The 18,061-nt window shown below is 45.0% G+C and overlaps 1 protein-coding gene across 2 annotated transcripts in view; it reads left to right on the top strand.

Moving 5' to 3' along the window:
* The window catches only part of LOC121574034 (rho GTPase-activating protein 26), a 149,826-nt gene that overhangs the window by 61,034 nt on the left and 70,731 nt on the right, over positions 1 to 18,061 (top strand). For both annotated transcript variants that reach the window (XM_045222655.1, XM_045222654.1), the window contains exons 2-9: positions 3,453 to 3,548; positions 4,323 to 4,384; positions 4,549 to 4,620; positions 6,166 to 6,267; positions 6,794 to 6,904; positions 7,310 to 7,414; positions 11,750 to 11,879; positions 12,272 to 12,372. In XM_045222655.1, coding sequence (XP_045078590.1) covers positions 3,453 to 3,548; positions 4,323 to 4,384; positions 4,549 to 4,620; positions 6,166 to 6,267; positions 6,794 to 6,904; positions 7,310 to 7,414; positions 11,750 to 11,879; positions 12,272 to 12,372 — 779 coding nt within the window. The remainder of the gene's footprint in view (positions 1 to 3,452; positions 3,549 to 4,322; positions 4,385 to 4,548; positions 4,621 to 6,165; positions 6,268 to 6,793; positions 6,905 to 7,309; positions 7,415 to 11,749; positions 11,880 to 12,271; positions 12,373 to 18,061) is intronic.

Raw genomic sequence — 18,061 nt, 5'->3', positions numbered from 1 at the left:
GTAGAATATTATAGAATACAGTATATACAAATGAGATGAGTAATGCAAGATTTGTAAACATTATTAAAGTGACTAGTGTTCAATTTCTTAAAGTGGCCAGTGATTTCAATAGGCAGCAGCAGCCTCTAATGTGCTAGTGATGGCTATTTAACAGTCTGATGGCCTTGAGATAGAAGCTGTTTTTCATTCTCTCGCTCCCAGCTTTGATGCACCTGTACTGACCTCGCCTTCTGGATGATAGCGGGGTGAACAGGCAGTGGCTCGGGTGGTTGATGACCTTGATGATCTTTTTGACCTTCCTGTGACATCGGGTGCTGTAGGTGTCCTGGTAGTGGGTAGTTTGCCCCCGGTAATGCGCTCGGCAGACCGCACCACCCTCTGGAGAGCACTGCGGTTGCGGGCGGTGCAGTTGTCGTATCAGGCGGTGATTATAGCCCGACAGGATGCTCTCAATTGTGCATCTGTAAAGGTTTGTGAGGGTTTTAGGTGCCAAGCCAAATTTCTTCAGCCTCCTGAGGTTGAAGAGGCTCTGTTGCGCCTTCTTCACCACACTGTATGCGTGGATGGACCATTTCAGTTAGTCAGTGATGTGTACGCCAAGGAACATGAAGCGTTCCACCTTCTCCACTGCGGTCCCGTCGATGTGGATAGGGGGGTGCACCCTCTGCTGTTTCCTGAAGTCCACGATCATCTCCTTTGTTTTGTTGATGTTGAATGAGAGGTTATTTTCCTGGCATCACACTCCCAGAGCCCTCACCTCCTCCCTGTAGGCTGTCTCGTCATTGTTGGTAATCAAGCCTACTACTGTTGTGTCGTCTGCAAACTTGATGATTGAGTTGGAGGCGTGCTTGGCCACGCAGTCATGGGTGAACAGGGAGTACAGGAGGGGACTGAGAACGCACCTTTGTGGGGCCCCTGTGTTGAGGATCAGCGTAGTGGAGGTGTTGTTTCCTACCTTCACCACCTGGGGGCGGCCCGTCAGGAAGTCCAGGACCCAGTTTCACAGGGCGGGGTTCAGACCCAGGGCCTCGAGCTTAATGATGAGCTTGGAGGGTACTATGGTGTTGAATGCTGAGCTATAGTCAATGAACAGCATTCTTACATAGGTATTCCTCTTGTCCAGATGGGATAGGGCAGTGTGCAGTGTGATGGAGATTGCATCGTCTGTGGATCTATTGGGGCGGTAAGCAAATTGAAGTAGGTCTAGGGTGACAGGTAAGGTAGAGGTGATATGATCCTTGACTAGTCTCTCAAAGCACTTCATGATGACAGAGGTGAGTGCTACGGGGCGATAGTCATTTAGTTAATTTACCTTTGCTTTCTTGGGTACAGGAACAATGGTGGCCATCTTGAAGCATGTGGGGACAGCAGACTGGGATAGGGAGATTGAATATGTCCGTAAACACACCAGCCAGCTGGTCTGCGCATGCTCTGTGGACGCGGCTAGGGATGCCGTCTGGGCCGGCAGCCTTGCAGGGGTTAACATGCTTAAATGTCTTACTCATGTCGGCCACGGAGAAGGAGAGCCCACAGTCCTTGGTAGTGGGCCGCGTCGGTGGCACTGTGTTATCCTCAAAGCGGGCAAAGAAGGTGTTTAGCTTGTCTGGAAGCGAGACGTCGGTGTTGGCGACGTTGCTGGTTTTCCTTTTGTAGTCTGTGATTGTCTGTAGACCCTGCTACATACGTCTCGTGTCTGAGCCGTTGAATTGCGACTCCACTTTGTCTCTGTACTGATGTTTTGCCAGTTTAATTGCCTTGCGGAGTGAGTAGCTACACTGTTTGTATTCTGTCATATTCCCAGTCACCTTGCCATGCTTAAATGCGGTGGTTTGCGCTTTCAGTTTTGCGCGAATGCTTCCATCTATTCACGGTTTGAGACATGGATTTATGTATATGTGCCATTCAGAGGGTGTATGGGCAAGACAAAAGATTTAAGTGCCTTTGAACGGAGTATGGTAGTAGGTGCCAGGTGCACCGGTTTGAGTGTGTCAAGAACTGCAACGCTGCTGGATTTCTCACGCTGAACCGTTTCCCGTGTGTATCAAGAATGGTCCACCACCCAAAGGACATCCAGACAACTTGACACAACTGTGGGAAGCATTGGAGTCAACATGGGCCAGCATTCCTGTGGAACGCTTTCGACTCCTTGTAGAGTCCATGTCCCATCAAATGGAAGCTGTTCTGAGGGCAAAAGGGGGTGTAACTCAATATTAGGAGGTGTTCCTAATGTTTTGTACACTCAGTGTATATTTCATTGTCACAGAGTGACAATGAAAGTCTGAAGTTGATGAAAAGCAGAGAGACAGGATAGGAACAGAGACAGGATAGGAACAGAGACAGGATAGGAACAGAGACAGGATAGGAACAGAGACAGAGACAGGATAGGAACAGAGACAGAGACAGGATAAGAACAGAGACAGAGACAGGATAGAGACAGAGACAGAGACAGAGACAGGATAGGAACAGAGACAGGATAGGAACAGAGACAGAGACAGGATAGGAACAGAGACAGAGACAGGATAGGAACAGAGACAGGATAGGAACAGAGACAGAGACAGAGACAGAGAGGGCGAGGGAGACAGAGAGATCCAGAGAGGGATTCAGTGGGGGACGTGCTGGAGAAATGTGTGGAAAACCTCATAGAGGAGATGAGGAGGAGAGGTGGCATGACATGACAGGCCTGCTGTCTGATATATCTGCAGTGGAAAAATCAGGCCTATCCCAGCCCTAGTTCCAAGTCTATCTCACATATGTTACCCCGTACTGCTGTTTGAGTGACAGGGTGTTTGGCTCACCTATCCTCTACAGCACAGTCACTCACCTAATCCTTCTTGAACAGTCTTCAACAATCCCCTTACCGAGAAACAACAATGCCGAAACTCGTAATACCTAATTTGAGCCATTCCAGAAGTGTAGTGAAACATGACAAGGACTTGGTGTTGGATCAGGTGGCCAGCCTGATGTACATCTTGAGGTTCCTATCCAGGGCCAAAGTGTGGTCATAGTGTGGTAGCTTTAATACCAGCAACACATTGTGACTCACTTTTACGAGAGTGAACTCTGAACCAATTGGCGTTTTATAGCCAGCGCTGAGATCTCACTCCCGAGGCAAGAGCTTACTTGAAATGCTGAGGCATCCAGTATTTATGAAAAAGTGCAAGGTTACGGGCCTGTGTTTCATTTATTCGGACTGGCAAGCGATTGTAAATCTTTCCGCACATAGGGCCGCATGAACTGCTCATGCTATTTACACAAGCATGGCCAATTTCTGTCCCTCCCTCTCTCTCTCTGGCTGTGTGAGAATGGTTGACACACAACCTGTAGAAAGTAGAGCGAAATAGCTGGAGTTTCTGTCTCAGAGGAACCTTTAGCACCTCATGCATTTTTTAAAGACGCCCATATGCCTCCCTCTTTTTGTTAACGTGACTTGCCCTCTCTCTGTCCCCCTTCAGATCTGTCCACAGCCAAGAGGAAGTTTGCAGAGTCTCTCAATGAGTTTAAGTTCCAGTGCATAGGAGACGCAGAGACGGACGACGAGATATGTATCGGTGAGCTAGCAATGCCCTCCATCATATTCAGCTGTACCACATTCGGCTGTAACACAGTAACACAGCAAAACTGAAGTGCGTTCAGTTGTACCACACACATCTGTTCTGCATGCTATTGTTGTTTAGTAATAGTTACTACCCTCAACTGTAACCAACTGCTGCACTACATTCACATCAACTGTAGTAGTGCTAATGCACTCCATTACTCTGCACTGTACACATTCTGGGCTGTCTTGTTCTACCTAATTGCACTTATAGTGCACCTAATTGGTACAGGAAGGCTGTTATAAACACAATTAGGCTCCTTGGATGGAGTTGTATGAAATGTAATAACCTCAATAAACTTGCCATTATGTTGAAGGTACATTCCTGGAATATTTTTACAGTAGGAATTCAAAGTTATAAGTGACTAGAGGTCTACATTCGGAGAGTAGTATTCTGTCAAATGGAAACGTTGGAACAGGATCGTGGCATCTCAAGTGGAAACTCTGACCCAAAACAATGCAGTCATTCTTGGCTAGATCTAGAGCAGGGAAGGAACAAGCAATAGCTTGCTAGTTGAAAACATACTATGGTCTAAAGCAAGCATGTAAACTAGGATTTCAAATTAAGAGCCTTGTTATACAAGCAAGGCCACAAATGTGGAATGGTAGATTTTGTATAAAGACAAATGATGACCACTGACTCATTATGTATTGTTATCCTCCCTCTGTATCCCCTCTCTGCTCCCTCTGTCTATCTGGCTGGCCTGTCCATCTCTCTATCCATCTACAGCAAAGTCTCTACAGGAGTTTGCTGGAGTTTTGCAGAACCTGGAGGATGAGAGAACGCGGATGGTGAGTGTCAGATATATGCTGGACCATGGACTCACTGCTTTGGAATCAAAGTGTTGTATAACCAATAAGTGAAGGTATGGCGGCAGGCCAATCTGTGTTTATACAGTATGTCAGTAGAGTGACTTCCTGTCAGCTGTCTTGTGACTTCCTGTATCTCTCCTCAGATTGAGAATGCAGATGATGTGCTGATTATGCCACTGGAGCGGTTCAGGAAGGAGCAGATCAGTGCTGCCAAGGTAAGGAGATATTATGACTGGACTCCCCCATGCTGGGGCGGGGGATCCCCCTCTAAATGTCCTGATAATCCCTACTACGGGGTCATTGTGTGATTTTACAATCCATCATGGAGTATGAGGTGAATTATAATCCTTTTTGGGTTATGTTGCCATCTCATAATCCCTCTTAAACCTTGAAAGACCAGGGGCATTCGAACCTATCCGCTGCTAAAGTACCTGATTTTTAGGAAATGCACTGATCACTCAAATATTAGCAGTTTGCCCCTCAGTCTGGCAGGTAACTGACTTTGTCCTGGTTTTTCTGATTCCAGAAGTTACATTTGTGTAGGTCTAAAATGTATACGCCACAAGGAATACCATCCCTTTATTAAATCCCCATTGATAACTGCATTCAGAGCTCTCCCTGTACTGTACCTCTGAGTCTGAACTGCTCTCTGCTCTGTCCGCCAGAGCTGACAGGCCTGTTGTGATAAGACACTGCCACCATTTGGTCAGTACGGGTATCACATGAAAGGCTTCAGGATTTACTTGGTTGATTGTTAATTTTTACAATGACGGCCTACAATGAAGAAATGTAACACAAATACTGAGTGATTGTAAACTTTTTTACATATTGATATAACTCTTTGTGATTTTAACTCCCACCATATCATTATTTTGTAGGTTAATTGAATGTTTGAAGAATAATTTAGTGTTTGAAAGGGATACTTGAACTCAAAGAGCCCACAATGAAACATGTCTGTAGTGTATAACAGCCACGATGCAGGTTCATTTATTATTAAGGGTTAGAGCTAATAGAAGGGCCCTTTGTTAATTACATTTTGATGCTCTGTAATGATGTGTTGTGCAGCTGTTGGTAGTGGTCATTCTGTTCTGAGAAGGGTTGGTTCTACGTCCTGTGGAAACTGGCTGGCGGTGAAAGGCTGGGTCATGTGACCGGGTGGACAGGGATGATGATGACATCAGTCAGTAGCAGGTGTGGACACAGTCAGTGCACCCCAGGGTGACAAGTACTGTACTGTATGTTACTGACACACCCTGCTCTGTCTGTCTGTCTGTGAGAGAGGCTGGGAGAGACACCTTGGTCTGTCTGTCTGATTACTGTCTGTGATAGAGGCTGGGAGAGACACCTTGGTCTGTCTGTCTGTCTGTCTGTCTGTCTGAGTACTGTATGTGAGAGAGGCTGGGAGAGACACCCTGTTATGTCTGTCCGTCTCTGTCTGTCTAAAGTGCGGGTATAAAGTGCTCTATTGTTTTCCCACCAGCTGTGGGCTGTCTCTGCACTAGAGGACATGTGATTTCAACATGTATCTCACAATATTTCCCTCTAAATCTGTCTGTAAAACTAAGCCCTGGACAAACCCATGACTCTTTGGAAATGATGTTCTGTTGGATGGCGGCAGTGATTATATCTGTGTTATATAGAGGATTCCCCTGAGAAAGAGGTCTTCTGACCTCAATGGGACATCCTATAAATTGTACTATGTGGCGTCCAGGATTTGGAAACAAGGTGACGGTTGGTGACCTTTTGACTGTCTATCACAGGAAGCCAAGAAGAAATATGACAAAGAGACAGAGAAGTACTGTGCTGTACTGGAGAAGCACCTAAGCCTATCAGCAAAGAAGAAAGAAGCACATCTTCATGAAGTAAGCATACATTGTTCTCCTTTCCCACAATCAAAATGGGCTAGAGTTGGCTTGTCATTACATTTACGTTAAGATGCATGAGTGTGTGCAAGTGTGTGTGTGCGTGTGCGCTGTAAGTCAGTTCAAACAGAATCAGAATCTCGTTTATTATCCTACAAGAGGAAAATCTTGGCACAACTCACACATGAATACTTAAAAAAATATGAGAACACAGAACAAACCAACAACAGCATGAATAGTCCCCCCCCTCCCCGCCCATGGGAGAAATTACATGGAATTGTTCACTATGGTGATAGCCTCCGGGATGAAACTCCTCCCGAAACGCACAGTGCGCCACAGAATTGTCCAGTATCTCACACCCAATGGGAGGAGATCAAAGCAAAGGTGAAGTGGGTGGAGATTATGTGGCGGGCTTTGTGTTGGATAGCGCAACCATTCAGATGGGAGAGCAAACAGCATTACTTCACTATGTGTGTCACCTGAAAGTCATTTCAAACAGCATCCTATCACTGTGTGTGTGGTGCAGGCAGACAGTCAGGTGGACCACGTGCGGCAGCATTTCTACGAGGTGTCTCTGGAGTATGTGTTCAAGGTGCAGGAGGTCCAGGAGAGGAAGATGTTTGACTTCGTAGAGCCGGTGAGTGAGCATGTCAACCTCCCTCAGCATATGCTGTCTATACTGTTTAGGGTTGCAAAATGCCATTAACTTTCCTAAACTTCCCAGGTTTTCCAGAAATCCTGGTTGGAAGACTCCCGATTTCCTGCTTATTCCCTCCTGATTCAGGGAATCTTCCAACCAGGATTTCTGGAAGACCTGGGAATTTTGGGAAGGTTACTGGAGTTTTTCTAACCCTAATACTGTTACTGTACTCTATACACCTTTCATGCTTAGTCATCTCTCCTTGATCCACACTGTCTACAGAATAAATGTAGTTGACAACAAGTACCTTTCAAATCAAATTACAGTAGATTAGGTTGATTGAATTTAATGACGTTTCTCAACCATGTTTCCTTTCCCGTTCTTCCTTTATATCCATTCTAGTTACTGGCATTTCTTCAAGGGCTGTTTACTTACTACCACCATGGGTACGAGTTGGCCAAAGACTTCAACCACTTCAAGACAGACCTCACCATCAGCATTCAGAATGTAAGATACATATCAATGCCATTCATTACAGCCATGAGGTGCTGATGAGATTTAATCTTTTGTCACACCAAAGGCATTTCAAGGCACTAGCCCAAACTAGGGATGGGCGGTATACTGTATTTTACTATATACCGGTATTGATGCATGGACCGGTTTGGGTTTTTAATTTACCTTCTATAACGGTATTTCAATGTTTGGTTTGTTAAATGTGATACGCAACTCAGCGCGTGTAATGTCAGTTTTTATAGTTCACTCCGTTTGCTATTTGATTCGTCTTTCTCGCTCCACCTGCTGCATGCCACTTCCCACACCAAGCCCTGCCCCCTGTTACTCAAGGAGAGAGCAGTTGCTCGACCACAGAGTCATTAACACTTTCTTGCCGCAGTCTGCATGGTCAGATAGATGCAACAAGATGTTGGTGAAAACGATGCTGCTTTCCACGAGCGTTCTACAAATACACTATTAGTTTGTGTATCTTACTGTTTGCAAACTACTGTCTGCTAGTTTGTCTTTTCTTAGCAAGTTGTGGCTAAAATAAATCTGGTTAGCCGCTAATGCTAAACACTAGTTAGCTGGCTAGCTAGCTTGCTAAATGTACTAAGAGTCAGAGCAAACGTAGATAGCTAATAAATACAGCCTGGTACAAGTGCTGGTCTAGGCCTAGATAAGCATGTTGTTTGTGCAACTGTATCTTAAATCAGAGAGGAATAGGTTAAACATGAATATGTTAGCTAGCTGCCTAGCTACATGAGGTAAGAAAGCATGGAATGTAACACCTAAGTTTTGTATTTTGTATTTATTATGGATCCCCATTAACTGCTGCCAAGGCAGCAGCTACTCTTCCTGGGGTCCAGACACATTAAGGCACATCACAAAATAAATAAACAAAAACTAAATAAAACAGTACATCGCATAGCATCACCACACTACTACATATCCACAGCACAAAATGTACAATACCACCATACATCAATATTAAAATGTGTGTGTGTGCCTGTGTGTCTGTTCACAGTCTGCGTTGTTCTATAAGATGTAGCTTTATCTGCTTTCATGAGTTACTTGATGTGGAATAGAGTTCCATGTAGTCATGGCTCTGTGTAGTACTGTGCGTTTCCCGGAGTCTGTTCTGGACTTGGGGACTGTGAAAAGACCCTTGGTGGCATGTCTTGTGGGGTATGCATGGGTGTCTGAACTATACGCTAGCCGTTTGAACAGATGGGTATATTTGGGGTATTTTATTAGGATCCCCATTAGCTGTTGCTAAAGCAGCAGCTACTCTTCCTTGGGTCCACAGCGCGGTGCTTCCAACATGTCAATCCTTCTCACAAAGACAAGTAGTGATGCAGTCTATCTCTCCTCTACTTTGAGCCAGGAGAGATTGACATGCATGTCATTGATGTTAGCTCTCTGTTCTCGGCCAACTGTAATTTGCCTATGTCCCTCTTTGTGGCACTTGACCATATGACTGGACAGTAGTCCAGGTGCGACAAAACTAGGGCCTGTAGGACTTGTTTTGTTGATAGCCTTGTCAAGAAAGCAGATGAGCGTTTTATTACAGACAGACCCCTCCCCATCTTAGCTACCATTGCATCAATATGTTTACAATCCAGGGTTACGCCAAGCAGTTTAGTCTCCTCAACTTGCTCAATTTCCACATTATTCATTTCAAGATTTAGTTGAGGTTTAGTGAATGGTTTGTCCTAAATACAAAGCTTTTCATTTTTTTGAAATATTTAGTACATTTTTACATTTTAGTCATTTAGCAGACGCTCTTATCCAGAGCAATTTACAGTTGGTGAGTGCATACATAATTGTTTTATTTTTCATACTGGCCCCCTGTGGGAATCGAATCCACAACCCTGGCGTTGCAAACGCCATGCTCTACCAACTGAGCTACATCCCTGCCGGCCATTCCCTCCCCTACCCTGGACCAATTGTGCGCCACTTATAGATAATTAGCAGGCAGCGTGCCTTGGTTTGAGGGAAGCGTGGGTTAACTGTCCTGTTGTGTAACAATCACATTTTGGAACAGTGAGTGCATTCTGACACATAAAACAGCTCACAGTGGGGCGACTGTTAGAGATATTTGGAATTCACGCGTGAAAAGGTTAAATGAGTGTTGCAGTGATTTCACTTAGCTGACATGTATAATGTTGAGTCATCGTTATACATACAATGCATTCGGAAAGTATTCAGACCCCTTGACTTTTTCCACATTTTGCTACATTACAGCCTAATTCAAAATAAATTCCTCATCAATCTACAGACAATATCGCATAATGACAAAGAAAAAACAGTTTATTTTTACATTTTCGCAAATTTATTTTAAAAAACAACACATACCTTATTTACATACGTTTTCAGACCCTTTGCTATGAGACTCAAAATTGAGCTCAGGTGCATCCTGTTTCCATTGATCATCGTTGAGATGTTTCTACAACTTGATTGGAGTCCACCTGTGGTAAATTCAATTGATTGGACATGATTTGGAAAGGCACACACCTGTCTATATAAGGTCCCACAGTTGACAGTGCATGTCAGAGCAAAAACCAAGCCATGAGGTTGAAGGAATTGTCCGTAGAGCTCCGAGACAGGATTGTGTCAAGGCACAGATTTGGGGAAGGGTACCAAAAAATGTCTGCAGCATTGAAGGTCCCCAAGAACACAGTGGCCTCCATTATTCTTAAATTGAAGAAGTTTGGAACCACCAAGACTCTTCCTAGAGCTGGCTGCCCGGCCAAACTGAGCAATCGGGTGAGAAGGGCCTTGGTCAGGGAGGTGACCAAGAACCTGATGGTCACTCTGACAACGCTCCAGAATTCCTCTGTGGAGATGGGAGAACCTTCCAGAAGCACAACCATCTCTGCAGCACTCCACCAATCAGGCCTTTATGGTGGGTGACCAGATGGAAGCCACTCCTCAGTAAAAGGCACGACAGCCCGCTTGGAGTTTTCCAAAAAGCACCTAAAGGACTATCAGACCATGAGAAACAAGATTCTCTGGTCTGATGAAACTAAGATTGAACTCTTTGGCCTGAATGCCAAGCGTCACGTCTGGAGGAAACCTGGCACCATCCCTAGGGTGAAGCATGGGGGTGGCAGCATCATGCTGTGGGGAGGTTTTTCAGCGGCAGGGACTGGGAGACTAGTCAGGATCGAGCGAAAGATGAATGGAGAAAAGTACAGAGAGACCTGAAAATGGTAGACAGGTAACTCTCAATCCACGATATAGCAGGGGATGTAAAGCCATAACACATACGTTTTTCCAGCAGCAAATTATGATCTGTCTAGCAAAACTGCTTCTTATTATCAATTTCTTTCAGCCAATTAATTTTCAGTCATTTGTTTATTATGAAATTCCATTGTATCTGGTCAAACACATTTTTTCCCAAAAGTTTACTAAGGGTTGGTAGCAGGCTGATAGGTCGACTGTTTGAGCCAGTAATGGGTGCTTTGCAGACGCTCTTATCCAGGTAGTGGAATGACTTTTGCTTCCCTCCAGGCCTGAGGGCACACACTTTAGGCTTAGATTGAAGAGATGGCAAATAGGAGTGGCAATATAGTCTGCTGTCATCCTCAGCAATTTTCCATCCAAGTTGTCAGACCCAGGTGGCTTGTCATTGTTGATAGACAACAATAATTATTTCACCTTTTTCACACTCATTTTACAGAATTTAAAATGACAATGCTTGTCTTTCATAATTTGGTCAGTTATGAATGGGTAAGTAAGTTCAGAATTTGTTGTTGTCATGTCATGCCTAAATTTGCTAATCTCTCACTAATTAGGGTCCCCTGGAAACATTGACCAACACTTTGGTTCCTAACCTGTCAATAATTCCTCCCTGGCTTATTCATTTGTTGTCATGTCAAACAACAATATATTCAAGGTGCTGCCCACTATATTTGAACTATAGAATTAGAATAATCATTCTATTTCCATAATTCCAACAGTTCAGGTATTAACTAAGCCTAGATGTTTTGCCCATATCATGCATCCCTGCATGGCACAGTGTGGAAATGATAACAAAAGTGCAGGAAATGCAGAAATTGTAGAAAATGCTGAAAATTAATTAATGTTGGATTGAACAGTATAAAACAATCAGAATGGAGAAAGCCCATATGTGTTGCCACTATAGGGTCCTGAACTACTCATAAAGCATATTTATAACTTTTATTATTCAAAAACATCAAATACCGTCATACCGTAATAAATGTGAAATATATTGTGATATGATGTTTTGGCCCTAACACTAACTGCAGACAATGGTGAATTGCACAGCATGCAGGGTGTTAGGATGTTTCCATCATTGTCTGTCTCCTCTCCTGCCCCGTTCAGACACGGAACCGTTTTGAAAGCACACGGTCTGAGGTGGAGTGTCTGATGAGGAAGATGAAGGAGAACCCCCATGAACACAAGAGTATCAGCCATGACACCATGGAGGGATACCTGTTTGTACAGGAGAAACGTGAGTGTCCCGTCCTGCTCTCTGTATCCGTCTCTTGCACTTTCTCTCTCTCCCTCTCTCTCTCACACTTCCTTCTTTCTCTCTTTCATGCTGCAATAGGTCACAATTTCACTACTCAGTGATTTATTTTTGCCACATAGAAAAGCATGGTTGCGGTGACATCACGACTACCGCTTTAGTCACACCAATGTCGTTTAGACACCAGTGTTGTTTCAAATAGATTACAATTTCTCAATAGAAACAACAAGATTAATTGTATTCAGGATGAGAGTATCACGCTCTTAGGGGTGACGGGGGACCCAGCGTGTGCAATAACCATGGTAACCCACAACATTTGTTCAATGCTCCCCGTCTCTGCTTCTCTATCTGCTCCTCTCGCTTCCCTCTCTCAGGCTCTTTCGTGTCAACCTGGGTCAAGTACTACTGCACCTACCATCGAGAGCCCAAACGAGTCACCATGGTCCTGTTCGACCAGAAGTCTGGAGGCAAAGTGGTGAGTTGTCTCAGAGAGGAAGAGGTGAAGCCAGAGTGATAACTGGGCCCAAAATCTGTCTTCTCCAGCAGGTGGCTTTTTTTTTTTTTCTGCTCACCTAGCAAGGAGTTTTTGTATGGAGGTCAATGAGAGAGTGTCGAATTTGGTTAACAAAAAATGGAATGGCTTATTTGCTACGTGTGGCTTATTTGATCGAATAGAAGCTTTGTTATGTTTAGTTTGTTACGAGTGTACTGATATAAGTAGGATATGTGACATCCTGGCAACTTTGAGATAAAACACTTGTTGTTCACACGGGTATCTGCCCGCTCATTGTCTAGAATGGTCCCACCTGATCTTGCCTCCTCCAGACTAAATCTATTCGCTATCGTTTCTTATAACAGACAATAACTTTTGAACATCAGATCGGCAATTACTTAACTCAATCCCAGCTTCAACTTCGACTCATCTGCCCTGGGCTCTTTCTGTAATTCCAATTTTCGGGGTATCCAAGAGGAAACACCGGTGTTACAGATGCAAGAGAGAGGGAGTCCTGGCGAGATTAAGGCGAAGAGAAATCCGACCACCTCTTCCCTCCATTCAATTGACCACTTGATAATAAGATGGATGACCTCCGAACGCGGATTTGCTACCAACGGGACTCTCGTCACTGCAATATTCTCTGCTTTTCTGAAACATGGCTTTTGGACAAGATATCCCCCATGGCTATCCAACACGATGGATTCTCCATTCACCAAGCGGACAGGACATTGGAGTCAGGGAAATCGAGAGGGGGAGGGGTTTTCCTCTTCATCAACAACAAATGGTGTGCTGACTCGACCTATTGGTGTTCTCCCGTATTGGAATACCTGATGGTCAAATGTTTTCAGCTGTTATCGTGACTGTTGGATACATTCCACCTCAGGACAAGAAAAATAACGAACTAGCACTTAACGAACTGTACAAGGCTACAGTGGCTTGCGAAAGTATTCACCCCCCTTGGCATTTTTCCTATTTTGTTGCCTTACAACCTGGAATTCCCTCTGCAACTGGATCCTGGACTTCCTGATGGGCCGACCCCAGGTGGTGAGGGTAGGCAACATCATCTCCACCACGCTGACTCTCAACACGGGGGCCCCACAGGGGTGTGTGCTTAGTCCCCCTCAGGAAGCTGAAAAGATTTGGCATGGGCCCTCAGATCCTCACAAAGTTATACAGCTGCCCCATTAAGAGCATCTTAACTGACTGCATCACTGCTTGGAATGGCAACAGCACCGCCCTCCATCGCATGGCGCTACAGAGGGTGGTACGGACAGCCCAGTACATCCCTGGGGTGGAGCACCCTGCCATCCAGGACCTCTATATCAGGCGGTGTGAATGGAAGGCCCGGAAAATCGTTAGTCTCCAGCCACCCAAGCCATAGACTGTTCTCTCTGCTTCCACATGGTAAGCGGTACAGGTGCATCAAGTCTCACACCAACAGGCTCCTGAACAGCTTCTATCCCCAAGCCATAAGACTGCTAAATAGCTAAATCTGAGTTGACCCTTGTACTTTTTTTAGTCTCTATGCACACTGACACTCCAACACTCACTTCATTTGCTCACACACACACACAACATGCACACACATTTATACTGACTCTACATACACGCACACACACTCACATAGATTCATCATATACGCTGCTGCTACTCTGTTTATCATATATCCTGATGCCTCGTCACCTTACCCCTATACATACATGTTGGGTGATTAGGCCTGGTTCGCAGTCGGCATTCCAATTCATCCCAAAGGTGTTCGATGGGGTTGAGGTCAGTGCTCTGTGCAGGCCAGTCAAGTTCTTCCACACAGATCTCGACAAAACATTTCTGTATGGACCTCGCTTTGTGCACAGGGGCATTGTCATGCTGAAACAGGAAAGGGCCTTCCCCAAGCTGTTGCCACAAAGTTGGAAGCACAGAATCGTCTAGAATGTCATTGAATGCTGTAGCGTTAAGATTTACCTTCCCTGGAATTAAGGGGCCTTGCACGAACCATGAGAAACAGCCCCAGACCATTATTCCTCCTCCACCAAACTTTAGAGTTGGCACTATGCATTGGGTCAGGTAGCGTTCTCCTGCCATCCGCCAAACCCAGATTCGTCCGTCAGACTGCCAGATGGTGAAGCGTGAATCATCACTCCAGAGAACACGTTTCCACTGCTCCAGATTCCAATGGCGGCGAGCTTTACACCACTCCAGCCGACGCATTGCGCATAGTGATCTTAGGCTTGTGTGTGGCTGCTCGGCCATGGAAACCAATTTCATGAAGCTCCCGACGAACAGTTCTTGTACTGACCTTGCTTCCAGAAGCAGTTTGGAACTTGGTAGTGAGTGTTGCAACCGAGTTCAGACGATTTTTATGCGCTATGCGCTTCAGCACTCTGTGGTCCCGTTCTGTGAGCTTGTGTGGCCTACCACTTCACGGCTGAGCCGTTGTTGCTCCTAGACGTTTCCACTTCACAATAACAGCACTTACAGTTGACCGGATCAGCTCTAGCAGGGCATACATTTTATGAACTGATTTGTTGGAAAGGTGTTATCTTATGACGGTGCCACGTTGAAAGTTACTGAGCTCTTCAGTAAGGCCATTCTACTGCCAATGTTTGTCTATGGAGATTGCATGGCTCTATGCTCAATTGTATACACCTGTCAGCAACGGGTGTGGCTGAAATAGCCGAATACACCTATTTGAAGGGGTGTCCATATACTTTTGTATATATAGTGTATCTAGCTCTATCAGTCCAGTATCCCTGCAAATTGTAAATATGGTATTGGAACTGACCCTGTATATAGCTTCTTACTTTCTCATGTTTCTCATATGTGTTTTTGTTTTACCTTATGTTATTTTTAGTGTTAGGTTTAGAGCTTGCAAGAAAAGCATGTGACGGTAAAACGACCACTTGAGTATCTGGTCAATATAATGGATAATCTGTGGTTGTCTGTTTGTTTACCTACCCAGAATGCCACTGTACCATGCCGTGTGACCTTGTAGTTGTTGGAGCAGAGAGAGAGAGAGAGAAATGTTGGCATCCGTTGCCCACTTGTTCTCGCCTGCCGGTGATGATGCAGGCCCCTTATCTTGGGTTGGGTGGAAGTCCAGGGTGATGCACAAAACAACTTTAGGCAGGAGGGGATTGATTGTCTCTGCTTTAACCAAGAAGCTTGATATTGCAAGCTAGCAAGGTAGCATACCAAATGCATAGCTGGAGCTCTGAATTAAGGGCTGGGGCATCAGCCTCCCAGTCACGACTTCAAGCAGAAATCATGTGTGACATCTGTCTCTAGAGGTTTGAATGACTGCAGTTAATTAGTGCTTCAAAATATAGCTGTGTGCCGGAGTCTGGCCTTGTGGTAGTGCTGCCGACTCCGGACTACAACATGCCCTTTGTACCATGGGTTCAAACCCCGCCTACGCCTTCATATCTGTATTCCTTTACCTGTCTGTCTTCCCTTTTCGTTTGTATTTGATACACTGCCGATTTTGCAGGTTTTCCTACTTACAAAGCATGTAGAGGTCTATAATTTTTATCATAGGTACACTTCAACTGTGAGAGACGGAATCAAAAAAAAAATCTGTGAGAGACAAAAATCCAGAAAATCACATTGTATGATTTTTAAGTAATTCATTTGCATTTTATTGCATGACATAAGTATTTGATACATCAGAAAAGCAGAACTTAATATTTGGTACAGAAACCTTTGTGTGCAATTACAGAGATCATATGTTTCCTGTAGGTCTTGACCAGGTTTGCACACACTGCAGCAGGGATTTTGGCCCACTCCATACAGACCTTCTCCAGATCCTTCAGGTTTCGGGGCTGTCGCTGGGCAATACGGACTTTCAGCTCCCTCCAAAGATGTTATATTGGGTTCAGGTCTGGAGACTGGCTAGGCCACTCCAGGACCTTGAGATGCTTCTTACGGAGCCACTCCTTAGTTGCCCTGGCTGTGTGTTTCGGGTCATTGTCATGCTGGAAGACCCAGCCACGACCCATCTTCAATGCTCTGAGGGAAGGAGGTTGTTGGCCAAGACCTCGCGATACATGGCCCCATCCATACTCCCCTCAATACGGTGCAGTCATCCTGTCCCCTTTGCAGAAAAGCATCCCCAAAGAATGATGTTTCCACCTCCATGCTTCACGGTTGGGATGGTGTTCTTGGGGTTGTACTCATCCTTCTTCTTCCTCCAAACACGGCGAGTGGAGTTTAGACCAAAAAGCTCTATTTTTGTCTCATCAGACCACATGACCTTCTCCCATTCCTCCTCTGGATCATCCAGATGGTCATTGGCAAACTTCAGACGGGCCTGGACATGCGCTGGCTTGAGCAGGGGGACCTTGCGTGCGCTGCAGGATTTTAATCCATGACGGCGTAGTGTGTTACTAATGGTTTTCTTTGAGACTGTGGTCCCAGCTCTCTTCAGGTCATTGACCAGGTCCTGCCGTGTAGTTCTGGGCTGATCCCTCACCTTCCTCATGATCATTGATGCCCCACGAGGTGAGATCTTGCATGGAGCCCCAGACCGAGGGTGATTGACCGTCATCTTGAACTTCTTCCATTTTCTAATAATTGCGCCAACAGTTGTTGTCTTCTCACCAAGCTGCTTGCCTATTGTCCTGTAGCCCATCCCAGCCTTGTGCAGGTCTACAATTTTATCCCTGATATCCTTACACAGCTCTCTGGTCTTGGCCATTGTGGAGAGGTTGGAGTCTGTTTGATTGAGTGTGTGGACAGGTGTCTTTTATACAGGTAACGAGTTCAAACAGGTGCAGTTAATACAGGTGATCAAATACTTACAGTGGGGAAAAAAAGTATTTAGTCAGCCACCAATTGTGCAAGTTCTCCCACTTAAAAAGATGAGAGAGGCCTGTAATTTTCATCATAGGTACACGTCAACTATGACAGACAAATTGAGAAAAAAAAATCCAGAAAATCCCATTGTAGGATTTTTAATGAATTTATTTGCAAATTATGGTGGAAAATAAGTATTTGGTCACCTACAAACAAGCAAGATTTCTGGCTCTCACAGACCTGTAACTTCTTCTTTAAGAGGCTCCTCTGTCCTCCACTCGTTACCTGTATTAATGGCACCTGTTTGAACTTGTTATCAGTATAAAAGACACCTCTCCACAACCAGAAACAGTCACACTCCAAATTTCACAATGGCCAAGACCAAAGAGCTGTCAAAGGACACCAGAAACTAAATTGTAGACCTGCACCAGGCTGGGAAGACTGAATCTGCAATAGGTAAGCATCTTGGTTTGAAGAAATCAACTGTGGGAGCAATTATTAGGAAATGGAAGACATACAAGACCACTGATAATCTCCCTCGATCTGGGGCTCCACGCAAGATCTCACCCCCGTGGGGTCAAAATGATCACAAGAACGGTGAGCAAAAATCCCAGAACCACACTGGGGGACCTAGTGAATGACCTGCAGAGAGCTGGGACCAAAGTAACAAAGCCAACCATCAGTAACACACTACGCCGCCAGGGACTCAAATCCTGCAATGCGAGACGTGTCCCCCTGCTTAAGCCAGTACATGTCCAGGCCCGTCTGAAGTGCATTTGGATGATCCAGAAGAGGATTGGGAGAATGTCATATGGTCAGATGAAACCAAAATATAACTTTTTGGTAAAAACTCAACTCGTCATGTTTGGAGGACAAA

Source organism: Coregonus clupeaformis, chromosome 9, assembly GCF_020615455.1.
Source record: "Coregonus clupeaformis isolate EN_2021a chromosome 9, ASM2061545v1, whole genome shotgun sequence".
Classification (NCBI taxonomy): Eukaryota; Metazoa; Chordata; class Actinopteri; order Salmoniformes; family Salmonidae; genus Coregonus; species Coregonus clupeaformis.
The sequence above is the reverse complement of the archived record's forward strand: the minus strand, read 5'-3'. Positions and strand labels throughout refer to the sequence as shown.